At 41.0% G+C, this 17307-nt stretch overlaps 1 protein-coding gene across 3 annotated transcripts in view; it reads right to left on the reverse strand.

Annotated features, from left to right (window-relative positions):
- Positions 1-6750, reverse strand: part of Arpc1a (actin related protein 2/3 complex subunit 1A) — a 34303-nt gene extending 27553 nt beyond the window's left edge. For all 3 annotated transcript variants that reach the window (XM_071605660.1, XM_027953230.2, XM_071605659.1), the window contains exons 1-2: positions 6666-6750; positions 529-621 (exon numbers count right to left, since the gene is read on the reverse strand). In XM_071605660.1, coding sequence (XP_071461761.1) covers positions 529-592 — 64 coding nt within the window. In that variant the 5' untranslated portion in view covers positions 593-621; positions 6666-6750. The remainder of the gene's footprint in view (positions 1-528; positions 622-6665) is intronic.
- Between the last annotated feature and the right edge of the window lie 10557 nt (positions 6751-17307).

The following is a 17307-nucleotide window of genomic DNA, read 5'->3' on the forward strand; positions in this document are numbered from 1 at the left end:
GCCAACAATTATAGGAAGAAATGTTCAGCATTTCTAGCTGTCAGGGAAATGAAATCAAAACTACACTGAAGGGGCTGGGGTTGTGGCTCAGGGGTAGAGCTCTTGCCTAGCATGTTGGTAGAGTGCTTGACTCGGTTGTACAAGGCCCTGGGTTCAATCCCCAGCACCACAAAATAAAATAAAATAAAATAAAGGTATTGTGTCCACCTACAACAATAACAAAAATAAATGTTAAAAAAAAAAAAAAAAAAAGACTCCATCTCATTCCTGTTAGAATAGCAATCATCAGAATACAAATAACAGTAAATGCCAGCAAGGATTTAGGGGGAAAAGGAACTTTTATATACTGTTGGTAGGAATGTAATTTAGTATAGCCACTATGGAAATCAGTATGGAGGCTCTTTAAGAGAGTGAATCTTATGTCCTTTTCACATGTGACACTGAAATATGTGAACTTTAAAAATTTGTAAATCTGAAATATATCTACGGTGACAAAATAAAGAAGCAATGTTAATAGAATATACTTACGGGTACGATCCCTGTTCCAAGCATGACAGGTGATTGGCTCTAGTAAAAACTGATGCAGGGACATTATTCTTAGTGTTTTCAGAGGATAGAAAGCTGCAACAAACAATAGAAATAAAGCACTTAAAATGGCAGGTGACCAATATTTTTAAGTTGCCTGAAGATCCTGAAATGTTTGGAGATAAATAAAATACTGTACTGTCATTTAAAAGACTCAAATCAATGTCACAAATTAATCACTTAAGAAGTACTATCACTGGGTGTGTGTATTCTCCTGTAATCCCAGCTACTTGGGAGGTTGAAGCAGGAGGATTGCAAGTGAGAAGCTAGCCTCAGTAACCTACAAACAAAAGTAAAAAGGCAGGGGGTAGAGTTCAGTGGTAGAGCACCTCTGAGTTCAATCCCAACACCACAAATAAATAAATAGAACAAGCACTGCAATCCCCAATAGAGAATTTATTTTGCCAGGTGTGGGTGCAGGACTATAATCCCAGAAGCTCAGGAGGCTGAGGCAGGAAGATGGTAAATTCAAAGCCAGCCTCAGCAACTTAGCCAGGCCCTAAGAAACTCAGAAAGACTTTATCTCTAAATAAAATATTTTTTTAAAGCGCTGGGGGCGGCTGGGGTTGTGGTTTGGCTGTAGAGCATTTGCCTAGCACAGGCTTGGCTCTGGGTTCAATCCTCAGCACAACATAAAATGAATAAATATATTAAAAGATATTATGCCCAACTACAACCAAAAAATTGAACCCCTGGGTTCAATCCCCAGTACAAAAAAAAAGAGAGAGAGAGAGAAAGAGAAAGGGAAGGAGGGAGAATGAGTCTAGAATTTATTCTGACAAGGTCATCAATGGGTTGTCAAACCATGGGTGAAAGACTTGGTACAGGATATTCACAAAGTCTCAAATGATCATTCCACACAGTAATTAATAGTTACAGAGGGGAAAACATGCCTTTATAATAAAGAAATATGGCAGTCACCATCTTAAACCAAGTGATTAAATTTCTTATCACAGATAGTGGAACAATCCAACCTGATCGGCCTCTTGAAGAGAGACAACGTGGAAGTACACATCATCATTTATAAATAGCAACTAATTTATCATCCCAACCAGACTACTTTTGAGAGCAAAAAGGGGCACTATTAATAATTATGATATGATAACAGGTCACAGGACTATCCCAGAGAAACCTGAGGCGTGGTCAACCCACCTTTGAAGTATTAATGCCAAACATATTTACTCTAAATCGAAACAAGATCCAGATCTAATTTTGGTTCACAAGAAATAAAGGGGTAAGAATTAGCTAAACAACAAAGGAAGAAATAAAACACCAGATGTGTGCCCTTCTATAGAATAACGGGCCTGGACTACAAAAAAGGCACCATGGGAGAGCAACTGTTCCACATTTTAAAAAGAACTATGAAAGCCAAATTCCATAAATGAAGTTGATTATAATCTTTATATTTTAAAATAACCTAAGACATACATTGTACAAGGAAATGTTGGATTTGAACTAGATATTACATAATAACATGGAATTATTTTTATTTTCCTAGCTTTGATAATTGTACTGCCATTAGGTAGGAATCCGTCTTAGCTTTTAGGAGATAAAGATATTGACATGTTTAGGGATGATACGTCATGATGTCTTCTGTAACTTCCCTCCCTCCCACCTCCTGTTCCTTCTTCCTTCCTCTTTCTTTTCTATCCTTCTTTCTTTTCTCTTTCTTCTGGGAATTGAATCCAGAGGCAACAGATTCCATCCTCCTGCCTCAGTCTCTCTAGCTGCTGGGACTACAGGTGTATGCCACAGCACTTAATTATTTTCGATTGTCTGGGCCTGAAAATATAGAAAATGTGAATGTGACAAACAACTATTACAACTGGTAAATCTAGGCAAATATTATGCAGGTGTTTGTGACATTACTCTTTAACATCTTACTATAACTAGATGAAAAGCAGAAATGTGAAAAATATCATTAAATTAAAAATCAAGGGCTGGGGTTGTGGGTCACTGGTAGAGCATTTGCCTCACATGTATGAGGCACTAGGTTTGATGCTCAGCATGACATAAAAATAAATAAATGTATTTTGTCCATCTGCAACTAAAAATATTTTTTAAAATCAAGTAAAATTCTCTACTTTATAGGTACCCAAATCTAGATCCATTAAAGAAGTAACCATTACCTCAAATTGGGGGAAATTTTCCAAAAAAGCAACCATCCTTCCCCTTTCCCCAGCTTTGGCATTTCTAAGAGGCACTCACTACAAACTGAAGTTTCAACACACTTAAGTCCTGTTGGCTCAGGTGGCGCCTGAAATGTGAGGGAACAATTCTGACACCGTCGAAAACAAATGGAAGGAAAAAAAAAAACAAGAGCCCCCAGAGGGTTGTGAATGAACAATAAAAGTTCAACTAGGAAAGGAGAAATGGTATTAGTGGAAAACAGAAGAAATATTTCCGCTAAAGGAAACTCAAAGTAAAAAAAAAAGGGGGCATCCTCAAATAAAAAGCACCTAGTATCTTAAACTGCCAGAGAAATATCAGTGCTTCACATTTTATTCCAAGAGTAAGATATTTAAGTCATTATTTTCTTTTACATGTCCTAGAAAGCAAATGGCAACTCATAAATAAAGAAAAAGCCTGTAATTGAAAATTTTAAAAAATTTAATGAATTCAACAGGCTGTTTGATTTGCTTTTTTAAAAATAAAAACTTTCAAGCCGTGCATGGTGGCATATGCCTCTAATCCCAGGGCTTGGGAGGCTGAGGCAGAAGGACTGTGAATTCAAAGGCAGCCTCAGCAACTTATCGAAGCCCTATCTCAAATTAAAAATTAAAAAGGGCTGGGAATGTGTCTTAGTAGTTAAATGCCCTTGGGTTCAATCCCTGGTACCAAAAAATAAAATAAAAACTTTCAGAGACTCACAGCATACTTTTCTCCTAGTCTCTTGATATCTGATGCTTACCCTAAATTCTTCTGTCACAACAGATTTTACTCAGAGCTACTCAAAATAACCCATCAACATGTCACAAATATCTCTTTAATTAAAAGTAGTTTAGAGCAAGATGGGGAGTAGGTGCCTATAGTCCCTGCTACATTGGAGGCTGAGGCAGGACTGTTTGGGCCTTGGAGTTAGAGACCAGCCTGGACAACAAAGGGGAACCTCATCTCAAAAATAAATAAATTAAGCCAATTTAATTTAAAAGCCAAATTTGACATTTTTGTTAACTGAAATAAAATTGGTCTGCAAACTAATAATTTAATGTGAATATCTATGTGTAATAAAAGCACATATTTCATGTAATCTGAAAAGGTACAGATACAAAGGCTTTTTCATTCTTCAAGTCAGTTTTATAAGCAAGATTAAAAAGAGGCCCTATCTCAAAATAAAAAATAAAAAGGGCTGGGGATGTGTCTTAGTAGTTAAGTGCCCCTGGGTTCAATCCCTGGTATCAAAAAATAAAATAAAATAAGTAAGTAGGGCTGGGGTTGTGGCTTAGTGGAGCGCTTGCCTAGCACATGTAAGGCACTGGGTTCCATCCTCAGCATCACAAAAAAAATAAATAAAAGGTATTGTGTCCATCTTCAACTAAATATATATATAATTTTTTTAATACACACACAATGGCATAATTACTTCTAAAATTGCATTTCTAATTTTGTTATATCACTCAAGTTCTATATTTGAACATACACCCAGACCTGTACTTCTTTTATAATCATGTGGCTATTTTACATCTGAAAGCCAAGTCAACATTTACATTTGTCAAATTTATAATGCAAGCTCTGGAGTTATGGCTCAGTGGTAGACTGCTCACCTATCACGTATAAGGTGCTGGGTTCGATCCTCAGCACCACATAAAAATAAATAAGAAAAATAAAGGTATTGTGTCCAACTAAAACTAAAAAAATTAAAATAAATAAAGGCATTCTGTACAACTACAAAAAAATTTTTTTTTAATTTGTATTGTAGCTAGTAAACATAGCCTGTATTTACCAAATTCAGTAAATGCAGGATAAATTCATAATAGTCTGAATTTTGTACCAAGAAAAACATATTTTCTGTTATAGGGTGAAAATTATTTCTAAACTGTGGTTAATATTTAAGTAAAATTTTTGTAGTAATAGGACCAGAGAGGAGAAAACAGAACAGATGGTGACATTAAATTTAGCAGGTTTCTACTTTCATTGTCCAGCATTGAGGGAGATAAAAATGATTTATGGCATATTATGATCCCAGGGACTCCCCAATTCTTTACCTATCACTTCGAGCAGAATAATTCTGATAGATGGTTAGCCATGGGCTCTGGAGTCAGGGGGGCTTGGATTTGAATCCTTGCTTTGATACAATACTAATAAGACACTCTTTGAATCTAATTTATTTCATATGTAAAGCAGATCTACTATTGACATCCCAAGGCTATTGGCAGGAGGGTGAAATGAGATAACATGGGAAAGCATGCAGTGCAGAGTCCAGCCCATACTACAACTGTTTTAGTTGTTGCTAAGCTGGTTGCCTTTCTTCCTTTGATTGGAGGCTTTTGAACCATCCTTAAAAAGTACCCTTGGAGCTTGGTAAGTTAACATGCTATAAATTCTTGCCTTGCTCCAGGTGAGGCTTTAAAATAGTCATCAGTGAGAATTTCAGTTCCTTGTTTAGGGTCAGTTTTCAAGACTGTGATTCATCTAGTTTCTAATTGCTCTCATTACCCAACCCAGGAATATCAGGTACTCCAACAAGGTCACCACACCTTCCCAACGATTGGCAGGCCCCAATTCCAGTCTCACCATGCAGGACTTGTGTCAGTAGAGAATTAGATAACTAGATCAAAATTATTTCCACTCTCCCTCCAAAGCAGCAATTTTAATTTTCCAAGATGATTCCTCCTCCTCTAATTTTGAGAGACAGATGAATTCCAGAAGGCCCCTAAATACCACCTGATAGGAACAGCCAATGATACCCACTCTCTAATAGGGTAAACAGACCCTCCTGAATGATAACCTCTCCTTCATGTTAAGATAGATGAAAACCCAGGCCTACCAAAACCAAAAAAGGTAGATTAAATTGGTAAAAGTGGGTAGAACTAAGATAATTTCAGTAATTTAGACAAATGAGTTAAAATGGAAGACTCCAAAGGCACAGTATTATAAAACAGATGGTTTTATAATTAAAGATTCTAAAGCACAAGTATTATGTGCCTACTATGTTCCCAACGGTGTTGCAAGCACCAGGATGGGGCCAAAAATATAAATAAATCAGACACCATTCTGTTCCTCAAGTCTGGGTAGGGTGTGGGAGTAGGAGAGGAAAGAAAGACATAGAATGCCCAGAAACAGTAATAACTGCTAATATTTATTGAACACCTATTCCGAGCCAGAAACTATTCTAAGCGATTTACGCAAATAAACTCACTTGATTCTCAGAAAAAAACAACAACTAAGAATTGTCTCATTGCAGATGAGCAAAGAGAAGCAATCTTCCCAGGATCACCCAACAAAGTGGTGGTGTCTGGGCAGGAACTGCGGCGTCCCTACATAAGGGGTTCCACCAAGAGAATAGGAGCACATAGAAAGGTGCAATTTTGACTTGAGGGAGATTCCTGCAAGGGAAATCTTAAGAACTCTGAGGGAAGACGCTCCTCGAGTTGGGGTAGGTCCTGGAATAACTAAAGGACTGAAGGCTGCCCTGGATAGGAGGCAAATATTCCAGGGGCGCCTTCTGCGGGCAGGGACTTATTGTAGATTCTAAAGAAAGAGGTGAATGGTGCCTCCTGACGACCCTTTAGGAGGAGAGCATCCCGTTTAACTCAATTTTACAGACTCTGCTAGATGCCCATAGGAGAGGTGCAAACAGGGCCCTGGGGACTCCAGAGATCCGAGGTGGCCCAGAGCTAGAAAATCGCGAGAAGCGATCGATCTGTATGTGCGGGGGGACGCCAGGAGCTCAGAGGCGCTCCGGGAGAACAGGGGTTCCGTGCCCACTCCGAGGCCCGGGCAGGGAGACCCGGCCGCCCCCAAGCCTCGGCTCCCCGCGGCCTAAGCCCCCGGCTCCCCGCCGCCGCGGGTCCCAAACAGGTGCGAGATTAGGACAATGGAGTCAACAGGGTCAGACGTTCGCCCCTGCTGCTCCTTACCTGGGGTCGGAGCGGTCCGGAGGGGCTCGGAGCGGAGAATTCGCGGACTCTGGTCAGTCGACGCGAACAGGCTCCGGCGGGCGCGGGCGGAGGGACCGAGGCCCAGAGGGAGCGGCTGACAGATTCCGGAAATGACCACTGCGCCTGCGCAGCGCGGCCGGGCGGGCGTTCTGCGCACGCGCACAGACTCGGCGTGCACCGAGGGGCGGGGCCAGGGAGGGGCCCACGGCTGGGTGTCGGAGCTGGTTCTCTGCCCCCGCAGCCTCGGAGCTTTGAAAAAGCTGGAAGGTGCGGGCTGAGCAGAGTGGGGCGGCTCACTCCTCACCTCGAAAAGTTTTCTCAGAATAATGGACCAAGGTGTGGCGCCTTGGCCGCTTCACAGGCGCTTTTGTCAGGACAGGAATTACCGAGGGCTTGGGGTCGTTCGAGCTGTGTGGACCTGAGGAATGATTGTTTTTGTCCCTTTAGAAAGTCCGGGTCAGAGCCCGTGGGAACCTCTTCCACCGAGGAACCTCCTCGACCCTTCCTCAGTCAGGACCCCTTGTGCCCTGCTCCCAACATGGCGCCACGGCGAAAAAGAGTTGGGGGGAACTTGGCAGCTCTCCCGAAGCACGTGGAGACAGGGTGCTTGCCGTGCAGATGCAGCTTCTAAGAACTATCGCAGACCCCAGGACCCCACTTCCAACCAGTCCTTGAACCCATAGAGATTTTGGAGCAGCACCCCCATCCCACTGCAGGTCACTAACTTAGTGCTTGTTTCATTCTCTCGGTTTACATGTTTGACCCCCCCAACGCTTGATGGTAAGGTGATGTTCACAAAAGTGAATTTATCAGACTCCCAATTTCAGATCCATGCTGTGTTCTTTTGATTTAATTAATTCAGCTGTTCATGGAGCGCTAAAGCAGGAAGACACTGGTTTTACTTTGTGGCATGGTCAAAAAAGTCTGATCATGGGGGAGCAAGGACAGATTGGAAGGATCATTGTAAATTAACCGCCCCCGAGAGACAACTTGGCAAAAGGAAAGTCAGCATTCATGGAAAGCAAGAATTCCTAGGTCTGGGGCTGTAGCTCAGTGGCAAAGCACTTGCCTAGCATCCCTGAGGCATTGGGTTCCATCCTTAGCACCACATAACAATTAACAAAATAAAGGCATTCTGTCCATCCACAACTACAAAAAAATAAATAAATAAAAAAGAAAGCAAGGATTCCTTTAATCCCTCAGTATGTAGAGTTGGTACCCAGAGTCGAAACAACACCTGCATATTATTTAGAGCCTTCCACCTCTTTGCGAAGAACAGTTCCTGCTTTGAAGGAATTTATAACCTGGGAAGATGAGAATGACAGACAAATTAGTACCAGACTCTGATCAGTGACAAAAAAGGAAAGAATCTAACTCCAGAAAAAATAATGGGCTTTCATTATCAATCGCTGGTTCTATCTTTTGAATATTTTGCATTTTACCCTAAAAGCTTACCATTTATGAATTTCAAAGCAGAATTCCCCTACCCCCAACTGGGGATTGAACCCCAGGGTACTCTACCACTGAGCTACATCCCCAGCCATTTTTAGTTTTTGTTTTGAGACAAGGTCTCACTAAATTGCCCAGGCAGGCCTAGAACTTGTGATCCTCCTGCCTAAAGATGACAGGTGTATGCCACTGTCCCCAGCCAGAAATCAGAATTCTTAACTTAAATGATATCTTTAACCACCTTATTTTTGAAACTGAAGAAACAAGACCAGATAATTTTTTAAAATATTTTTTTTAGTTGTAGATGGACACAATATCTTTATTTTATTTATTTATTTTTATATGGTGCTGAGGATTGAACCCAGTGCTTCATACCTGTGAGGCAAGCACTCTGCCACTGAGCCACAATCCCAGCTCAAAGCCAGAGAATTTTGAGTCTTGAAGATTTTGAGAAAAGGAAGGAGCAGGGCTGACCTTTCCATTATGGCTTGTGTCAGAGCCACTGGAGTTCCAAGGAGGACAAGTGATGAGTTACAGTGTTTTCCTTGTTAGACTTGTGTGTGATGACCCTGATTTAGTATCTAAAATAAGAAGTCTGATTTTTAAAAATTTAGTATCAGAAGGATTAGGGTGTAGTGCTCAAGGCCCTGGGTTTAATCCTTGGCACCATAAAATAATAATCATACTAACAACAACAATAATAATAAATAAAAAAGTATCAGGAAAGGTGGTTGTATTACTCAGGCTGGCACTATGACAAAACCTGAAATAATTAGCAAAGAAGAAAAGGTTTATTTGGACTTCCTGTTTTGGATGGTCCAGTTCAAGATTGGGCAGACCCATTGCTTTTGGCTTGTGGTGGGTATGCTGGATGGTAATGTCAGAGAGCATGAGAGGTAGCAAACAGTTTACCTCAATGTCAGGGAGCAAAAGAGAAAGTAGAAGGAAGAGGCCGGGATCCCACGGTTCCTTTCAAAGGCAGTGGCACAAAGAACCTCTTACTAAGTTCCAGGATCTTAAAGTTTCCATCATTTCCCAGGAGCACCACTCTGGGAACCAATAAATGGACCTCTGGGGTCATGCAACATCTAGATTAGCTTGTAATACTTAGAAGTGGAGGGTGAGAGGAAGAGAGGGGTTGGACACTGCTGAGGGATGATTTTGGTTGCTTGCCAGAGTGGTTTGGAATTGGATTGGATTGGAATTTGGTCAAAATTCAAGTCATCAGATATTTATGCAAGGACTCTTGTTTTTGGCTAGGGGGCGGTGTGGAGAGTGGGAATGGGTAATTGGGATTGAACTCAGGGCCTGGAGCAGTGCCTTAAGCATGTTAGACAAGGGTTCTACCACTGTGCTACATCTCTAGCCCAAGTCATTAGGTGTTTAATAAGTATTTACCAACTGCCAAGTACAGATGATCCTTGATTTATAATGGAGATCATTTCCAGATAATCCCATTATAAATTGAATATATATTCTACGTATAAAATACTAATACACCTGGGTTCTAGGTTATGACCTAGGTCCTAGGTTAGCAACACAATACACTGTAGAGTATTGGTTGCTTACCCTTGTGATCCCATGGCTGGCTGGGAGCTGCAGCTCACATCTGCTGGCCCACATTACAATAAAAGATGGAATACATATTACTTGGGTAAGATCAAAACTCAAAATTTGAAGTATGGGCTGGTTTTGTTGGTGCTTGCCTTATCAGTTTTGCATCATTATAAAGTTGATAAATCAGTTGAACCATTGTAAGATAATGACTGTATTTCTTCTTTTGTCACAAGCAGATATTTTGTGTGTCAACTTGACTACAGAGCACCTGTATTTTGGTCAAACATTATTCTGGGTGTTTCTGGGGGCGGGGAGGGGGGTTTGGATGAGATTGACATTTAAACTGGTATACTAAATAAAGCAGATTTGGGAGATTGCCCTCCCTGATTAGATTGGGTCTTGTCCAATCAGTTGAAGGCTTGAATAAAATAGATCACTGACCTTCTGAGTAAGAGTAAATTCTGTGTGTCAGCCTTCAAACTGGAACATCATCTCTTTCTGGTTCTACAGCAGTTTCCAGCGTTCAAACTTGAATGTCAACTGCAGAAGACTTGCCAGTCTCCATAATCATGGGACCCAGTTGCTTATCTTTTTATTTATTTCTTTATGGTTTATTGGAGATGGGTTCCATTTCTATGAAGAATCCTAATACAATAAGTATTTAGCAAGACTCCCAATCTTTTTATTTTATTTTATTTTATTTTTTGTAGTAGGGATTGAATGTGGGTACTTTACTACTGAGCTGCATCCCCAGCCCTTTTTATGTTGACACAGAGTCTGGCTAAGTTGCTGAGGGCCTTGTTTAGTCGCTGAGGCTGACTCCCCATCCTTGAAGGGCCCTGGTCCTCTCAACTTTCATCTTCATAGTCCTGAAAGTCTGTTAAAAGAATCACTTATTCTTTTTTTATATATTTATATTTTAGTTGTAGGTGTGGACACAATATCTTTATTTCATTTTTATGTGGTGCTGAGGATCGAACCCAGTGCCTCACACATGCTAGGCGAGCATTCTATCACAGAGCCACAACCCCAGCCCCAAGAATCTTATTCTTACCTACCTATTGTAGAATCAGCTTCGTGTGGTGGTATTTACCTGTAGTCCCAGCTATGTGGGAGGCTGAGGCAGGAGGAGTTTGAGTTCATCCTGGGTCATAAGGTGAGACCCTGTTTCAAGGGGAAAAATTAAAAAGGCACAGTAGAATCAGTGAGTAACCTGTGGAGTAAGCAGTCCTAAATACTGGGCTCACTTTTTTATGTTCTCTTTACTTTTGGATATTGACCTGGTAGGTCTTACTACATTTTCAGGTCTCTTTTATCTTTGAGTAAATTTTTTGCATATTTTGTCCTCTTTTCTAATTATGACTAGTGGAAGGATTGTTGTTTGTTGCCCTAGTCCTCCAGTAGCCGAACAATTTGATCAGTAACCATTTTTTAATATTACCCTGTTTGTCTGTTTTAGTTTGCTAAATTCTATTGCATTAATTATATATCTTTTTTTTTTTTTTTTTGGAGATGGAGTTTCACTATGTTGTCCTTGCTGGCTTTGAATTCCTGGGCTCAAATGATTATTCCATCTCAGCATCCTGAGTAACTGGAACTAGGTGCACCACCATGCAATTATATGTCTTTGACACATACTATGTTGTGTTTACCATACATATTTGTTGCCAGTTAGAAGGAATGTTTAATTCTCACCCAGAGTGTATATCATCATTACTGCTTGCAAACATAATCAGGGAGTTCATTAAGTATTAAATAATTGGGTAATTAGTATTTAAATGTTTATATTATATAGAACTGTTTGAAGGTTTTTAAGAGGGTCTTAGTGATATTTGGATACATTGGTTGGAATTTGGAACAGGCTGGGAGTACATGCTTCTTTCTTACTTAAAATAATGTAGCATAGACTCCTTTGATCTAAGAATCATTTTCAGAAATGGATTAATCTGGAATGACTATAGTTAGTTCTAATCATGGCATATAGATACCTGTTTTATGTGCTTTATGTATGGGCATCTTACCATATCACATTCACAAATGAAGATATTGGCAAAATTCTAGTGATTATATACCTGGAGAGAAGTTAATCAATGTGAGAATGTCTCTAGGGACAAATTTAAAATAATGGAAAATTGTAAGTCTAATAATTATTTCCATGAAACACTGAACAAAATACCTGTTTGACTTATGAGCACAATGGCTCCTGTTTTGGTTCCTGCTTGTGGACCTGGACCACAGATGCTAGTGAGCCCAATATTCTGCTTCCCTCCAGACACACCCTCTAAGTAACCTCACAGGCGCTTGGCTTCCATCACCACCCATAGATTGATATCTTTCACAGATATGTGTCACTTTGTCTCTGACCACTGATAATTCTGAGGACTAGAGACAGGATCTCTCTGAGTTGCTTAGCACCTTGCTTTTGCTGAGGCTGGCTTTGAACTCTCGATCCCCCTGCCTCAGCCTCCAGAGCCACTGAGATTACAGGTGTGCGCCACCACGACCGGCTAGAAGTTGGTTTTAAAAACTTCTATTTAGGAAAGTTTTATAGAACTATTGCTGCAATAGTTCTATAGAACTCATTTTTTAATTAACCTAACTCAGGAAACGGGAAGAAGTTTGAAGAATAGTTCCTTATAATAGCCAGCCTGATCCCATCCAACCTTTGATTCAACTCTAACTCAAGGTTGACCTTTTTATAATAAATCTCTAGCCTTGATTCCTGGTAGCTTGAGGGTGGGAGGGTTGGGAGTGTTTGTGATGACTTCCTGGTTCCTGGAAACACCCATGGGTTATGCTCCTTGAGAAAGACTCAGAACCTTTTGATTTCCCCACAAGGACTCCCCACTCCCACTCCCACAAAAAAAAAAGAGGAGAAAGAAAATTGGTGATGTAAATATAGCAGCCTTGAAACCTGACTCAAGACATTTAACAAAGCCATTTAAGTAATCTTTGGTCCATTTTCTCTGCAGAACATGGTTTCAGTGCCCTAGTTTTGATCATTGTGAATACCACTTAACGTCATTATTTTTCAAGGCCACACATTATACCTTATATCAAGCCATTCTGAAAATAAACATCCTTAGAAAAGAACAGCTTTCTTACAGATACTAAGAAATTTGACCTCATGCTACAAGGAATTTCTAGCTCTACCATTATGATCTTGGTCAAGTCACTGATACCGTCTACATCTGGACCCATCGCTGCTGCAAAGCAAGGGGCTTCTTTGGAATTCCCTGGGTTTAGGGAGAATTGGGCCAACCATCTGCCAGGAGACAATGATGGGGTCTCTGTGCTGGGGATGGAACCTCGAGCACATTTAGTCAAGCACTGTACCACTGAGCTGCATCCCCAGCCCACAATGAGGACTGGAATATCCCTCACATTTCTCCTGCAGGAGGCTCGCAGCTGTCATCTACTAGAGTGATAGACCTGATTAAGGCTCCACCGGAGGACAAGTGTTGAAGTCCTGCAGAATGCTCGAAAAAGTTGCTAAGTGTCTAATCGTAATGTCTTTGTCAAGTTATCTCATTTAAACTTCACAGATGCTTCTATTATTCCTCATTTAATAGTTGAAACAGGTTAGATAGGATAAGTTGCTTCAGATCACAAGTGGAACCTCTCTGTCTGACTTCAGAGTGTATGAATCAGAGTGTATGAATTAGACTTAGATAACTATAGAGATGAAAACTAGAACAAACAATGCAAAGTATTTAGTACTCCCTTCATCCCCTGAATATTTTGGTTCAGTATCAAATGGGACTTTCTGATCATATCATTAGTCAAAATTGGCACAGACTGCTTTTTTTCCTTGGCAGGGTTCAAGTAAAAGATGGATTACCAGTTTTTAAAAATTATTATTATTATTATTATTATTAGTTTTTGGTGGACACAACATCTTTATTTTACTTTATGTGGTGCTGAGGATCGAACCCAGCGCCCTGCACATGCCAGGCGAGCACGCTACCGCTTGAGCCACATCCCCAGCCGGATTACCAGTTTTTGAGGAATGATATGGAGAATTCCCACCTGACTGAGAATTGGCTAGCTACTCTGTTAAATATCCCATCCAGCCCTAAAATTTTAAAATAATTCCAAAATTCTGTGATTTGGTATCTTCCAGGAAATTCACACATAGCAGTTAGAGACCCCGCCACCAGAGGGCAATGTTTTCACATTTGATTCAGTTGTAGGAAAGGAAACAAAATTCCCTCTAGAGCTATCTAGAAGGTGCCAAGTTTAGAACCATCACAAGGGTGATGTGGACCTAGGGGATGATGGAGATAGACTCACCAAGAAATAGTATCCCTCCCTTCATCGCCCTGAACAATGGTTTCTATTTTCTTTTCTTTTATTGTATTGGGGAATTGAACCCAGGGTCACTCTATCACTGAGCTACATCCACAGCCCTTTTTTGTTTTTAAGACAGAGTCTTGCTGAGGCTAACCTAGAATTTTCAATCCTCCTGCCTCAGCCTCCTGAGTCACTGGAATTATAGGTATGCACCTCCATGTCTGGCTCTGAACAATGATTTCTTTCTTTTTAAATTTTTTTCTTTTTTTTTTTTTTTTTGGGTAGTGTTGGGGATTGAACCCAAGGACTTGTGCAGGCTAAACAAGCACTCTACCAACTGAGCTGTAACCCCAGCCTCCTCAACAATGATTTCTGTCTGCCAGTGTGTTAGAAGGAGGTCAGAGTGCTGGAAGTCAGAAGAAGGACACACCATTTCCAGAGAGCCAGGGTTCCCAGGGCTGTGAAGTGGCAGGAAATCTTTCCTTGAGGTTGCCCTACAGCTGCACTCTGAAGACTAGGAAAGCAAGGAAAGGAACAGGAGTATTAGAAGGTCATAACAGAAAAGGGTCCAGGAGTATTAGAAGGTCATAACAGAAACCCTGCCACACCAGGGAAGGCTGAAGGATCCAGGAGTATTCAGCCTTGAGAAGAGAAAACTTGGAGGAACTGTGAGAATTGTCTTCCATTTGAAACCCAGGACCCTGGGTTTCAAAACCAGGGACATCAGGAGATTGACCATCAGGGGCCAGGTCTCAGCTTGATTTGAAAATGAACTTTTTGGCACCATCAGAGAGGATTTACCTTGGAAGTCAACTCATTCTATCATCTAGTCACTCTACACATATTTACAGTGTGACCTCTTCAGGCCTGGCACTCAGTAGTTGCTGAGAATACAGCCATGAACAAAACACACAAAGCTGCCGTTCAGAAGCCAACTTGCCTATGTTCAAACATTCTGGGAGACACTGAGGCAGAATATGCATCAGCTTCACAGGATGTTAGCCTGGATAAATCTTAATATCCCTCAGGGGATTCTACAATGTTTTTGGCCTTAATAAGCCTAGTTTGTCTTCAGTACTCTGTATACTTTTTTGGAGTTTGGAAAGAACCTCGCCAAGACTGCGTGGGGATTATGGTATCCAATTGAAGCAAACCTGTGAATATAGGTACACAACAGAAATCAGGTATGTGGCAATTGTAAAAATTGCCTTTGGATTTGGAAATCTTAAAACAACAAAATTCCTTCATTTAAAAACAAGCTCTACTCAATCCCTTATTCATGTTTCTTTTATTTAGGTTATATGGGGACAGAGACAGGCATTACAATTATCAACATGAGGAATTCTTTCTAGAAAACAGCCAGGTCACATATTCTGTCGTTGACATGAACATGTAAGATCTCAACTAAAACAGACCCATTGTTATTGTAATCCAAATTTTTGATGCAGCCCCAAAGAAGCCACACTAAGTTTAATTTCTCTAATGACTGGATATTATATCCCCAAAATAATTTTCCCCCATTGCTATTCTTATTCTTCAGCACTTGACTTTTTCTGGCTTGTACTTTCCTTTGCATAGTAAACATTCTCAGGATAGATCCAATTTTCCATTTTCACATTTTCTTCCTCTCAATGGGCTGCTGTTGAAATCTGTATCACCTTGGGGGAGAGAGAGAGAGAAAGAAGGTCCATATGGGTCAGTGCTGAGGATTCTGACATCTTTGTTCCTTCTTGCTACAAACTCCCTGAGACGCCTAGGCTGCTGCTGCCCAGGCTTCCTTGTCATGGATACCACTGGGTCACACCTACCTTGTTTTGCATGATATGAGGGTTTAGAGACACTTTCTTTGGACATTTAAGTAGGCCTGAATGCCTCATAGCCCATTGAGAGGGCCAGAGTATTCCCAAGAGCCTGCCTGTGGTTTCTCATGAGGGGCCCAAAGGCTTGCTTTGCTATTGTGACATGAGTATCTCCTCCAAAGAGAAAACCTGCTCCTCATCACATCCCACAACTGGATTTTAAAAATCAGTGAGACTTTCATACAAAGTTTATGGTATGTTTGCACCCAGCAGGGTCTTTCGCAGCCTCACCCCTGCTTTTCTTGCTGTCTCCTACCACTCTCCAGCTCTCCAGCCTCATCCTGAGCCCCTCTGCTGTAGTCAGGCTGTGCCCTTGTGAAAATCTCTCTTTTTGTACCATTTTTTGTTTTGTGGTACTGGGGATTGAACTCAGGGGCACTCTACCACCATGCTACTTTTCAAGCCCTTTATTATTTTCATTTTGAGGCAGGGTCTCACTAAATTGCCCATGCTGGCCTCAAACGTGTAATGTTCCCGCCTCAGCATCCTGGGGAGTAGCTGGGATTACAGGTGTGTGCCATTGTGCCTGATACCCCTCTGCACATTTGCATATGTTGGGCTTTCTCTTTGGAATTCCCTTTCTCCTTCTGTGCTTGGTGAAGGATCAGTCTATTTTAAATTTCTTTTAAAGTATCATATTTATTTAATTGTAATTATATTAGAGACTGATTTTCTGTAAAATAGATCAATCACGTATATGGATGTCATCGTGTAAATCACTCTAAAAATTTCTAAAAACTTCCTCTCAGTTTCTGCACTTCTGTTGTCATGAGGATTAACAAATAGTGAGTGACCTAGAACAGGTCATGTGTCTGTGGAAATGCTCTACCCTGCCATTCTGGGTTGAGCCAGTCACTCCTGTTTTTTGATCCCCTCCCATGAAATGCAAACAGTATATCACGGAATATTGCCTTGCATGCTTTTCGTGACTGATGCATACATCTACTGCTCCACCTGATTCTGAGTATCTCAGGGGAGGACATTCTTTCTTATTCACCTCTGAATCCAAGAGCACAGGCCTAGCCCATATTCAGAGCTGGGTCAATATGTGTGGGAAAGATATGATGCCATTTTAAGAAATTAAATTCTGTTGTAGCTCATGAACATGAAGGCAGGGTCCTGGCTCATTTGCTAGTTTGCTTGAGGAATTCCATTGCACAGATGATGTATCCATCCCTGTAACCAATAAGAGGAAATGGCTAAGGAGGGAAGTGGATCAGTACATGAAGAGCAGACCCCAGTTGCCCAGCCTCATCACCTCTGGACACTGGTGGCAGTACTGGCCTGGTGCCATGGAAGCAGAGCCTTGCTATGATAGAGCAATTGGACCCCCAAGGCCAGCAGACCCCAGGAATAAAGACCCCAAAACAGGGCAGGGTGATCTGCTTTAAAAGTTATTTAATCTTGGAAGCTAAGACTTAGGTGCGAGAGGCTGAAATGCCAATTGAGTGGCCTCCTGAATA

The sequence above is a fragment of the Marmota flaviventris genome, chromosome 19 (assembly GCF_047511675.1).
Source record: "Marmota flaviventris isolate mMarFla1 chromosome 19, mMarFla1.hap1, whole genome shotgun sequence".
NCBI classification, from domain to species: domain Eukaryota; kingdom Metazoa; phylum Chordata; class Mammalia; order Rodentia; family Sciuridae; genus Marmota; species Marmota flaviventris.